We start from the raw sequence: 12,928 nt of genomic DNA, 5'->3' as shown, positions 1-12,928 counted from the left end.
ATGATTTCAAATATTTCTAAATTTTTGTTATTTAATAATCCAAACATTTTTAGTTTTAATATATTTTTTTTGTTTTTGCGGGTTTTTCCAACAAAACATAGTTTTTTTATAGATCAAAATTGCACCATTTATATATAAATAATATATTTTACTTTGAATATTTTATAAATCATTTCATAGCATATAAAACTAAAATTAAGAAATATTACGAAATTCTAATTAAAAATCAAAATCTTTGAGAATTTGATCGAAATTGCAAAAGTTTTTTGTTATTTTCTTTTTTCCTTTTGTATGACTGATTAATGCGACTTATTGCTTGTATGAACAATACGTTTTAAATAAATTAGTAAAAAAAACTATTGAACATTTTTTGAGCCAGCTGTTTTTGAAACCACAAGGTTTTGAGGTTCGCTAAAACTTGATCTTCGGTACATTTCTAACTAAATACAAAGAAAACTTTCAGACATAATTCAATGAAGTGACAATCTTAATAAAACGAGTTCGGAAAATTTTCAGTTATCTCAAAAATTAAATAAAATTTCTACATCGAAAAGTGAGATTAAGTCAAATTTTTTGAACATAGACAGGAATTTATACAAATATAGTAGCCGCATCAAACGCTCAAAAATAAATGAAAAGTTTTCAAACCAAATGCACCATTGTACCGCTATTCAGTCCTGTGCGATGCACTAACGGTACGATCGTGTGGAAGAGGCGAGTGAGCGCCCAGTCTGAAATGAGAATTCCACCGCAACGGTAATTCGGAAAAATACGCGCCGCCACCAGTGAACAACGTATAATATTCATTTATATTATTCGAGTACCTCGCCTGCCGTATTTAGTTAAAAATAGAAAATCGACGAATTTTTCCTAACGAAAAAATGTCAAAAATGCCTAATTGGACTAATAAAATTGTAAATTTTCGCACGAATATCAACATAAAACTGAAGTGCTAAAGTTGTGCAAAAATTTCAAATCAAATAAATAATACATTGTTTTAGAATATGTTGCAGAAAGTATTTATAATTTTTACATAAGTGGCTCCCAGTGCGAAAAAAAAGTATAAGTACAAAATAGCCAATTCTGAATGTGAGTGAAAAACGAAGGTGTTCAAGTTGTTTGATTTTCATATAATGCAAGTAGACGGTGCACTACAACAAAACGGGATAGTGCTAGACCACAACAACAATTACAGAAATCATCTCGAATTAGGAAAAATGGCATAATGAATTTACAGAAATATGTGTACATATGCTCGTTCTTAGCAAAAGTTTACAGTATTAGCATTGCTGGAATTATTATATAGGCTAAATAGCCACCTTTTGGCACACGAAACAATAAAATAATCAATCGTGTTAATAGGTTTTTACTTGTAAGCAAATCAAATACAAGTTTTTCTTCATTCGGAAATGTGTTTTCCTCCGTTATTTTTTTTCGCGGCGATTTTGCTAGGTAGCGGAATTTTCGCAAACAAACAATTTGACAAATTGTATAAACATATATTACATATATTTGTTTTTGTATTTGAAAAAAAAAAACTAACCACATGTCTGACACGCGTAATCTCTCTCTCTTTCTCCCGATTTGTTAAAATACGCGTATTTTTGTAAATTTAAATGTTATCAACGGCTATAGCGATGCGACCAAGAAATTAGATTTGCGTTACATTTTTATTTTGTGTCAGTGAAATATCGCAAAAACTTCGAAATTCGAATCTGGCAGCAAATATGCATTGTTTATATACATACATTTTAACAAATATTTATATATTTACCAAAGAGACATTAATAATATAACAATAAATACACATCCAACAATTAAGAATTCTATGAATTATATTTTCGCTTTCTGGAAACAGTTTTTATCACTAACTAATCTGAAAATCCACAAAAATTATTTACACACACTTTTTTGGAATAAATTTTCTAAACTTTCCAGCAGCTTCGAAACAATTCCAAAAATTATTTTTGTTAGCAAAATTTGTTTAGATAGAACATTATAATATTTACAGCAAATGGCCCATTTCACAACCATTAAAATATCTGTTGTTTATATCTCTTACTTCCTCGAAATACAATTATATACAAAAGCCTTGAAAGTAATGAACTTGATTCATTCATTTCAAGGAAGGGTATTCAATTTTTAAATACTTAATTATTTCAGTATAAATTAATACAAAAATGAAATAAGCTATAGATTAGTTTCGAGGTATGCACCGCGACCTATGGTCTATTGTGCCCTAAATAAGCTATAACATCTGATCAAGTTTAAACCGTATTACAATACAAAAAACATTTTCACGTGTTTTATTACAAATCATGATAATGAAAATATATCCTTCAAAATAATATTCTGGGCCAATACAAACATACCACACATAATCCAATTTTCCATACACTTGTTATTGAAATTGCACATTCGTCGATTATTAAAAAGTAGCCAAATGTCCTTTTTTTTAAATAAAAGTTTATCAAGCAATACTATTTTAAAAAAATAGAGAGATAATTACTCTAGTAACAAGAATTTACCGCTTCCACCTACAACACTGTGGGCTTAAAATCCGCACTTAGAAACTTAATCTTCGCTTTAATAAGCGAATAAAGTAGACTCCCCAAAATATGTCTGCAATATTTTCAACGATTTTGTAGCCGTGATTTCATTGGAAACACAAAATTTCGAGCAAACTCTAGCAAAACATTAATTGAGTCGCAGTTTATATGGACCATTACAGGTCAAATTTGATCATGTATCCATTAGTTCATTCATACAAATGTAAATTTTATTAGGAAATTCTATAAAATATAAATACTCGAGCTATTTGACATGGATTATGCCCTTCCCATATAATGTAAAACCACCAAAAATACGAGTGGTGATTAAAATATTTATTGGAGGTTTGCGAGTAGATTCATATTTCAAAAATATTTTTGGTAGTTTTTCAAAATAAATCAATCCAAATAATGGTAAAGATATTCCATTTCTGAAAGAGAAATTGAATATACATTATTACAATATTAAAAATTTCTTATAAAAAAAAATTTTTTGTTTACCAAGGTTGGGTGAAGTTAGTAAAAACTTCAACCATACCATACATATTTCGTAAATCACACAATGCAAATTTGAAACATAAGTGATAGTGTTGAATAAATATAGGAAATTGGTGTACAAAAAGAAATTAATTTTCGTGATTCATATGGCTTTCCATCGAATTTATAATTCACACTTATTTCACCAAATCACCCACCAATTTCTTATACATCTTCTACATATTATTTTTAGGAAATATTCAGTTCTAAGCTAATCTAGCGCTGGTACACGAATTTAGAGTTCTGAATAAGAAGTGAATATTTTGGCTTGCAACTTTACTCTATCACATATACTACATCCATACAAATACCATAATGTTACTCATACGCCCCGTACAGCACTAACATAAATAAATATTCGTCATTAGTCCCCATTACTACGTAGATCTGCATTGATTGCATTAAATTTGTAGAAAATTTAACAATAAAAATTAATGTATTCTGAAAATTAATATTATGTAGAAAAGTTTAAACATATTGAATTAAGTTGTTGTAAAAATTACATATCGAAATTTATTAATAAAAAAATTCTAAATTTATTTACTAATGTTAAATAATTTTAATATATTATATTTTCATTATCAATTGATATGTTCTCCAATTTAATCTTAAAGTAAACTCTAAATAATTTCGACATTTTTAAAACAAAAAACAAACATTAACTTCGATTGCACCGAAGCTATTATACCCTTCACAAAAAACAATATTCTTACAATAATTTGATTTTAAACAGTCAATTTGTTTGGCAGCTATATGCTATAGTGATCCAATAACCTTTACCAAATATCGTGAAAATATTTCGTTAAATGAAAAACTTTTCCATACAAGGGCTTGCTTTTGATCGTTTAGTTTGTATGGCACATCTTATAGTAGTAAGATATCGGCGTTTCCGATAAATGAGCAGTTTCTTGGGGAGAAAAAGACGTGTTCGAAATTTCAGAACAGTATCCCAAAAACTGAGTGACCAGTTAGCGTATATTCAGACAGACAGACGGACATGGCTATATCGACTCAGCTCGCCACACAGATAATTTATATACCCTATACACTTTATGGGGTCTCCGACGTTTCCTTCTGGGTGTTACAAACTTTTAATATACCCTGATCAAGGTATAAAAAGGCAAGTACGATAAATGTGGCAGATTTATGGCCTTTCTTTCAGGAAGAGCACAAAGTAAATTAATCAACCGTAAATCGCTTGCAACATTTAAATAAAAAATCAAAGAACTCTTGAAAAGAGTACAAAGACAATAATAAATACGCACATATCACATTGTGATTCTAGTATATATATTAATATATATTTACATATACATATAGTACGCCTGCACAGATCGTCTTAAGTGAACAAACATTTTCGATTTCCGTATGTTGCTTGATGCAACGAACAAAAAAAACATAAATATTCACCCACGCACCGGCCGCTATATATTCATAGATATGTACATATATATATTATTACATATTTATGCACATACATACATATGTACTCACATATTTATTCATATGCCGCAAGCACGATTTATTATTTACTTTACTAATAAAAGCGCTGCAGCACAGAACATATCGCCTGCCATCGATCGATGCCGCGTCGAATCGTTTATAGGCTAAAAATAAAGGCTAGCCGGCTGGCTGCAGCATGTCATCGATTGCTTGCCGCCAACAGCGCCGTCTGCAGCGTTTGATGCGGACTGCAACATTGTTTTCTTTACAATAGCCAAATGGTGTGTTGACGATGATCTTGCTGATTTTCCAATATATACATTTGGTTGATTGTGTTAAACGCGAACACACTCCATATGCCGGCTATAAAATTCATTTTAAACAGTTGCGCGTTATGCACCAACGGTGTAATCGCATATCGCAGCAAATAATAAAAATTGCACTTGTATTGACTGGGCGTGGACGGTACTAAAAACCATTATTTGCAAGCAGAATCAAGATCGCAAGAATTATTTGTGTATATAAACTACGAGAATATAACAATAAAATATAATTTCTTTCCGTAGAATTGTAGTAGTAAATGAAACATTTAAATATATTGTACAAAAGTATTTTCGGTTCGCCACTGAGAGTTTCATTCTAGGTGAATAACGGTGTCAGGGACTCGCGTGTTAAGCATACACACAGCCGAAATGCCTTGATGAGCAGTCACTGCCCGAACACTCGTGTCTGAAATCGTAACGCAAACACACGGTGACGAAATTTTTCAAAATCAACCAAGTACAACAACAACATATCGGTATTCGCTGCCAGTACTTTGCACCGCTTTACTAATGGAATAGTTGACTTATGGTGCATATGTACTTATATTTATGTTTATTCAGAAAATTCACGGATTTATTTGCTTAACTTTATTTTCTGTACAAAAAGTGAGAGCAATAGCGTAAACATTTGGCGCGTGTTTTATAGCAAAACAAAATAACACGAGCTAACGATTTGATGAAAAACGAATTTATAAATTTACTTGCAAATACATACATAACATAAATAGTCAAGCCAGTACTAAGCCAAACACACTTACGGTATGTTCATTAGTTAGCGCGTAAAATACTTAGTGCCAATTAATCGATTATCGAAAATTATTCCAAATGTGACTAAGAAGCGCTTCAGTGAACTAGTGTAGAATGCGTAATATTTAAAAAATAAGTGTGGTTCAATGTGCTTTAATGTGCACATGTATTTGTGAATAAACAAATAAATTAATTAACGCTCATGCTACGCACCGTTTGGCACAGTTATCTGCACACATTCGATAGCAAATAAAGTAATAATGTCGAAAAGACCTCGAGGGAACATACACAAGATTCGAGAATTCGAATTGGAAAAGGTAAGCTCTATACTAAATTTATAAATATTTTCACTCCTCTTAAAGCGATAAGCCATTCCAAGATACGAATTTCTCTGTTTCAAGGTTTTTTAACTTCGCACTATTTTACTAATTGAATAATGTTTTTAGGACCCTATAAGCAAATACAAAATTTCAATTTCTTTTTAAACCTTAGACTTAGGCGTAAGACGATTCTACTATAGGAAACGATATATACCAAATAGGAATGAATAGGTTATATTAAATTTGCCATGAAATTTGTGACAACTAGAAGGAAACATCGGAGACCCCATCAAATAACTATATGTTTATGTAAATGATCAACATGACGAGCTCAGTCATGACCGTCTGTCTATATATACGGGAACTAGTCTATCAATTGTTGAGATATCCTCGTCCACAAGTGCTTTGCTCTTCAAGAAACTATTTATTCGTTAAAATCGCCGATATCGGACCACTATAGCATATAGCTGTCATATAAACTGAACGATCAAAATCAAAGCCTTGTATGAAATACTTTTTAAATGACCAGGTATCTTCACAAAATTTGGCCTGGATACAATATCCGTTTAAATCTTGTTTAAATCGGGCGACTATAGAACATAGCTGCCACACAAACTGAAGAGTCAAAAGGTTCATGTCCTTGTATTTGTGAAGGGTATTATACAAGTAGCTTCGGAGCAAGCGATGTTAACGCTTCTTCTTGTTTTTGTAATATTATAGAAAAAGGCAGACTTAGAATAGATTTTAGACACGAAAGGAGATGATTTGATTTTGCTTTGGCACGGCTTCTGCTACATCAAACGTATGTATGTGATGAGAGGAGCCCTACAATTACTTACCAGGTGATGAAGCGAAGAAGAAGGTGAAGTCTGATAAACATACAAGTATATGTCTATATATAATAAGGTATAAGAGTAGTAGCAAACAAAAGTTCTAGTCAGAAATATAGGGGAAATTGAGAGCCTATTTTAACACTTTTCGCATGGACTTTCTACTGTTCTAGAGGAAATCCCTTGACCTACTCAACCCTTAGTATGAATATTGACCGTTGTCACATACGATTCTGGGCCACTGTATGTGTGATTATTGAATAAATACTTATGCTCATATTAACACATACAAATTTTCTCAATACTTCAGAGCCTGTGTTGCTTTTTGTAGAGTGGTCGAAAAAGCATCAAGCAAGCATTGAGCAACTGAAAAAGCTTCTCAGAATTCCATAAAGCATTCAGAAAACACTTAGTTCTTATGTGGCGTCATTAGTTGGAAAACATTCGCGTAAATATAAAGAAAGATAACAGCGCTCAAAAATAGCGAGCAGAGAAATTGCAAACCGAATACAGCCATAGTTTCGATTAATATCTTACTATCTTCATTTACACATATTTCCATATCAGCAAGCCAGGAAATATTAAACGGTTGCATGACAAATAATTAAAAATGTGAAACCTTATCATAAGCTAATTTCGATCACCGCTGTTACAAGCAATCAAAAGAATTTATTTCATGCATTCAATTTATATACACATACATATAAACATATGTATGGTAAATATTATATACATATACATACATGTGTACTATACCATACATTATATATATATTGTAGTATACAAACATTCATACAATGTCGTAATAAATAGACAAAAACATGCAACGACAGACAAAATACTTTGGCATTAAGCCAACGTGAAATCTTTTCGCGGCAACCAAATGATTATCGAATGCGTCGCACTTTCAAATCTTTTCTTTTTTGTTTCATATCTTTATCTTTTTTCTTTTGTTATGAGAGAAAATCCCATAAGATTAAGAATGAGTATGAAACCCCAATCGCAACCACAGAATTTGGGTGTAATAAATAATCGATTAGCTTGGATCTATTTCGCAATTAAATAATTAAATGCTGAAACGATTTATACAAATTTAATTGACGAGTATACATATGTTGTGGGAGACAGAAATCACATACATTTTCCTCAAAATATATTCATGGGCATAAGCGTATATTACAACTTCTACAGTTTTTGTGCCTCCATATTGCACCATAAAGTAATAGCCGGCAACAAAAGTATGTACGAATAGCTGCAAGGTAGAGCACGGACCTCAGACTGATAGTTAAAAATCTGGCGGTTACATTAGGATAATGCTTATAGTAAATCTGCTTGCTTTCAACAACAATCTAAAATTAGCTGAGATTAGCCTAAGATAATATAAAGCTAAGTCAGAGTGAAAGCTGAAAAACAGTACTCTATGTAACGACGAATTGAAATACTGTAGAACAGTTAGATTTTAATGTGCTCCAACGCAATTAATTTATAAAATTATACTAAAAAAAACCAGTGTTTTCCAAAAATTCCTAACAGAGACTAGAAACGAAAAAACTAAAGGATTAGAAACGAAAAAATTCTCTACTGAAGTAATACGTATTCCCCCGAAGACTTAAAGAATTTTCATATACAAATTAAAACACACACACATACAAAAAGTAAGGTTAATTTGTTAAAAAAAAATGTAAATTCTTTGTTAATTCTTCCAAACCAATTTAAACCCCTTCAAAGTAATCGCCGTCCAATAAAACGTCATTTTGTCAACGCCTTTTTCAGTCCTCGGAATAGTCTGTTTCCGTTATAGACTTCAAGATCTTCATAGTACACCACACCACGATAATCATCTCAGCTTAGTTTTTTTTCAACGTCTTACGTTTTTAAGCACAGTTTTTTTCGAACTCGATTCGATTATGTCATATGTGGTTATGTACAATTCTTATTCCTATTAATACATAATAGGAATAATAGATTAATACATAATAGGAATCAGAATTGTGCATAACCACATATGACATAATTACTTCCTCGAAATATATATTTAAAATCTATCGAATCTCGAGGTATCTAAAATTAGCTATTAAACACGAATAAAAAAGGTAAATTCACTTTTGTTTCGGTATAACTTCTATTCAAACCGATTGGGTTCACGTAACTGAAATTAGAAGGGCTTATACAAAGTATTGTACTTTTCCGAAAAAAATAATTCTACCGTTACAAGAACAACTTGCCTTACAAAGAGTATGCATATCTATTATCAGGGAACAGGAAAAGTTTACGCAAATTTCTCACAAAATAGGCCCTAATCAGGTTTCGACTAAAGGTTAAAATTAATACCCAAATTTTTAATTCCAAAATAGTGTTTTACAAAGATAGTTTCGGATAGTTTCGGAAGTTGTCAATACAAATTTATTGGTATTTGCTTTAAATTTCAATGCATATATTTTATGTAATTAAGCTTAGCTACTTCACTAGCAGATTATCTTATGTATTTATGGTCCATACCTTCTATTTTATAGATCCATTTAGTTGATGAATTTGATATTTTACAAATTGTTGGTGAAGGATGGTTTGGAAAGATTTTACTGGTCGAACATCGCGGCTCTCAAACCGAAATGGTATTGAAAGCCGTGCCAAAACCCTATGTCTCAATACGTGACTTCTTTCGGGAGTTCCATTATGGACTGCATCTGGGTATACACAGAAATATAGTGACCACATATGATGTAGCCTTCGAGACGGCCGGTTTCTATATATTCACACAAGAGTATGCGCCACTAGGTAAGCAAGGAATCTAACATTGCTAATGTAAATTTTGTCTATTTTATATATTTTTGGTTCTCATCAACGCATTGAAGGTGATCTCACATCAAATATGGCCGATACGGGTGTTGGTGAAGAATACACAAAACGGGTGGCTAAACAGATTGGCGCTGCATTGGACTATATGCACTCAAAGTAAGTAGCTGAGTATATGGGGTCTATAAGAAAAAAGTTAAAAACGAGCTTCTCGTCTCCCATTGCAGAGACATTGTACATCGAGATGTGAAGCTAGATAATGTGCTCATATATCGTTCGGATTTCACGCGTGTCAAAATTTGTGACTTCGGCGAATCATATCAGGCAGGCACAATTGTGGAGCGACGCAACGAATGGCTACCTTACAGTCCACCGGAAGTATTAGAAATTAAGCCGGAAGGCACATACACGTATGTGAACCGCTATATAAAAATATATGTATTTCCACTTGTAACTTCTTGTCTCTCCTCTTTCGTACAGAGCCGAACCCAGTCACGATGTTTGGCAATTCGGTATTGTCATTTTTGTCTGTCTAACTGGTTGTTTGCCCTGGCAGAAGGCTGCTTCAGATGATCCGCGTTATGTACGTTACTTGGCGTGGTTTGGCGCCAATATTCTGCCTATGCGTCGTACACCGAAACTCTTTAAGTTGATCACTTCACGCGCTCAGCGCATGTTTAAACGATTCCTAGATCCACGCGCCGAACGACGACCGAAGAACTTAACAGATTTATCAAAGTTCCTTGATGATCGTTGGTTGACTAAAACGGCCGAAAAAGAAATGGCCGAATACGAAACCGATGAATTATGTCCATCCATGTATTCCTTCCACAGCAGCCCCGATGAAAAGCATCGATTGTTGCACACGCTTGCCAATTGTGGCTTAGAGACGAATGTTGATCGGCAATCGAAGAAAAATCGTATCAAAGATTGGATCGAAGCTTCGGTCATAACGGAGGAGGATGAAGTAAGTAATTTGAGAAACATATGTGAATTAAATGGAGATATCCTTATACCCTAAACAGGGTATATTAGATTTACCACGAAGTTTAAAACACCCAGAAAGAAACCTCGGAAACCGTATAAAATATATATGTATATATAGTATATATAAACTATCAGCGTGACGATTTAGCCATGTCCGTCTGTATGTACATTTATACCCGAAAGAGTACTTCAGCTTTTGAGATATTGCTCTGAAATTTTGCGCACGTTCTTTTCTCCCAAAGTGGCATATTATTTGTCGGAACCACCTATATCGAATCACTATAGCTTCCATATAAACTGACCTATCTAACTCAAGTCTCTATATGGAAAAATGTTTGAATTGACAAGGTATATTTCCGAAATTTGTCATAGATAATTATCCGAGGCTGCGCTTCAGTCTTCGAACAAACGGTTCAGCTTAGACAACTATAACTAATTACCGTACAAGCTGATCGATCAAACTAAAGTCCTGGTTTGGAAAACTTTTTAATTTAACAAGGTACCTTCACCAAAATTGGCATGGATTACTGTCCAAGGCAACGCTACAATCTCCGAAAAAATTGCTCTAATCGGACTAATATAGCATAAAGCTGTCATACAAACTTTTGATCAAAATTATGTTCTAAGATCTAAGATTATGATTTAAGATATTTGTACACCCTGTTATGCTATAAAAAAATTAACCTGTGAGGAGTAATACCTATAACTTCACTGTTGCCGAAGATAACATTTTTACTTGTTTTTAATAGTAGCCACTTCGAGCTTGAATCCAAACATTATTATTATATTATTTTGTCATGCCTTTTCACACTAAATATTGTCTTATTTTTACAGGAGGAACTGGAAGATGCCTCGCCCTCATCATCAGTCTCGCGCGAACCGGTCGCTGGGCACATTTCTTCCATTCGCACTACTTTGGAGCAAACCAAGGCCATCAACACCACGCTCAAAGATGCTGCACAAAAACATTTCGACCCACGCACGGGCGCACTCCAAGAAGGTCCCAGCGAAATGGGCGGTATTATGCAAACACCCCAAAAATCCTATAGTCCTTCAATCGGCAACATGTCCACCATGAATAATGGTGATAGTCTTTGTGGAAGTCTGTTGACGTTGAGCTCACGCCCAGATCTACTAGAAAGTCACTTAGAAATTTATAATTCTGAATTAAATTTAAATCGATTAGGTGAGCATAATAACTCTGCTCCATACTACGGGCATAATCAGTCGCTTAGCAGCAGCAATTTACTAATGGTTAATTACAACGGTACACCTTCTAAGGGAGGAGCCAACAAGAAGTCAATAGGTTTAGATACTTATGGTCTGCCAAATGAGTATCGAAAGAGCGCATTGAAAAGAACCAAATCTGATTCCGTAAAAACTGTTATGTTCGCTAGCATGCCTGCTATCAATGATAGCGATGCTTATGCTGCCGGACTGAAATTGCCGCCAAAACCAATGCTAAACAATGCTACTACTAATCAAAAGCTAACCAGTGCTAATGCGCCCACTGACAACTATTTCACTAAAAATGCCAGTAATACTAATGATAGTCATGTGACCACAGGAAACGGCGACACAGTAAAGGCAAACTCCTCTGTGACCTTAACGGGACTTGCTAATGCTTTTCATTCACTTGCCTCCATTACATTACCGAAGTCTGGCACTCCAGAGCGCCAACAACGACAACAGCAGCAGCAGCAGCAGCAACAACAGCAAGAAGAACATCGACAACAACAACAACTCAGACAACAACAATTCGCCACATATTATCTAAAACAACAAGAAAATGGTTCCTCAATCAGGGATAGCGCTTACGGTTCAGCCGAGGTTAGTGAAGCGCCATCAAGAACCGTTAGCACATCTTCAATCAAACCACAATTCAATGGCAATTCCACCCAATACAATGGACAACAAGCACAATTTTCCAATCATACACGTGCTTTGAGTCCAGACGGTCGTCAACGTCCCCAGGAAAGCCAGCAGATATATAGAGGTGCGCGCACGGGCAGCTTGAAAGATTCGGCATACGATAGAATAACTGTTACTAATAACAGCAGAAATCGTAGATAAAGTGCCTAAGGCTATAAGAGATATCCATTCAAAAGGAAGTGATACCATTGATACATACTTTAAATATGTCTAGTTTTATAGTCCACTCTTTGTCTTTACCATTGTTAAATTTCCCATTTTTTAAACCTAAATATAAAACTACAAGTATGTATAATAAATACGTATATAAACACAACTAACCGTTGCTGTTTTAATTGAAAACATTTTGTGCTTATATAGGAAGTTAGCGGGCATGTGAAACTGGTCATCGAACCTTTTTCTTCTACAAAGATATTTGAGTTTTGAATTACTGCTCAGTAAGCAAGTCGAATAATGGCAGTTTCACG

The 12,928-nt window shown here is 33.7% G+C and overlaps 1 protein-coding gene across 6 annotated transcripts; it reads left to right on the top strand.

Annotated features, from left to right (window-relative positions):
• The first annotated feature begins 741 nt into the window (after positions 1-741).
• Positions 742-12,781, top strand: LOC106621424 (serine/threonine-protein kinase meng-po). 6 transcript variants are annotated; one of them, XM_070108051.1, is made up of 8 exons: positions 742-914; positions 1,002-1,089; positions 5,460-5,916; positions 9,263-9,524; positions 9,602-9,701; positions 9,770-9,952; positions 10,023-10,509; positions 11,364-12,781. In XM_070108051.1, exons 3-8 carry the CDS (start codon positions 5,860-5,862, stop codon positions 12,600-12,602), a joined length of 2,328 nt encoding a protein of 775 aa, XP_069964152.1. In that variant the 5' UTR covers positions 742-914; positions 1,002-1,089; positions 5,460-5,859; the 3' UTR covers positions 12,603-12,781. The 6 variants fall into 6 exon arrangements, with proteins under 6 accessions (XP_069964152.1, XP_036219326.2, XP_036219320.2 ...); XM_036363433.2 differs by having other exon boundaries at positions 742-1,089; positions 11,364-11,715; positions 12,097-12,781; XM_036363427.2 differs by having other exon boundaries at positions 742-1,089.
• Positions 12,782-12,928: the final 147 nt, after the last annotated feature.

This window comes from Bactrocera oleae, chromosome 4 (genome assembly GCF_042242935.1).
Source record: "Bactrocera oleae isolate idBacOlea1 chromosome 4, idBacOlea1, whole genome shotgun sequence".
Classification (NCBI taxonomy): domain Eukaryota; kingdom Metazoa; phylum Arthropoda; class Insecta; order Diptera; family Tephritidae; genus Bactrocera; species Bactrocera oleae.
This window is presented reverse-complemented; position numbering and strand designations above follow the sequence as displayed.

Bases quoted from the DNA above. Each gene is read 5' to 3' on its own strand.
- LOC106621424 (XM_070108051.1), top strand. From the start codon at position 5,860: ATGTCGAAAAGACCTCGAGGGAACATACACAAGATTCGAGAATTCGAA. The intron at 5,917-9,262 runs GTAAGCTCTATA...TCTATTTTATAG, and splicing joins GAGAATTCGAATTGGAAAAG to ATCCATTTAGTTGATGAATT. The intron at 9,525-9,601 runs GTAAGCAAGGAA...AACGCATTGAAG, and splicing joins ACAAGAGTATGCGCCACTAG to GTGATCTCACATCAAATATG.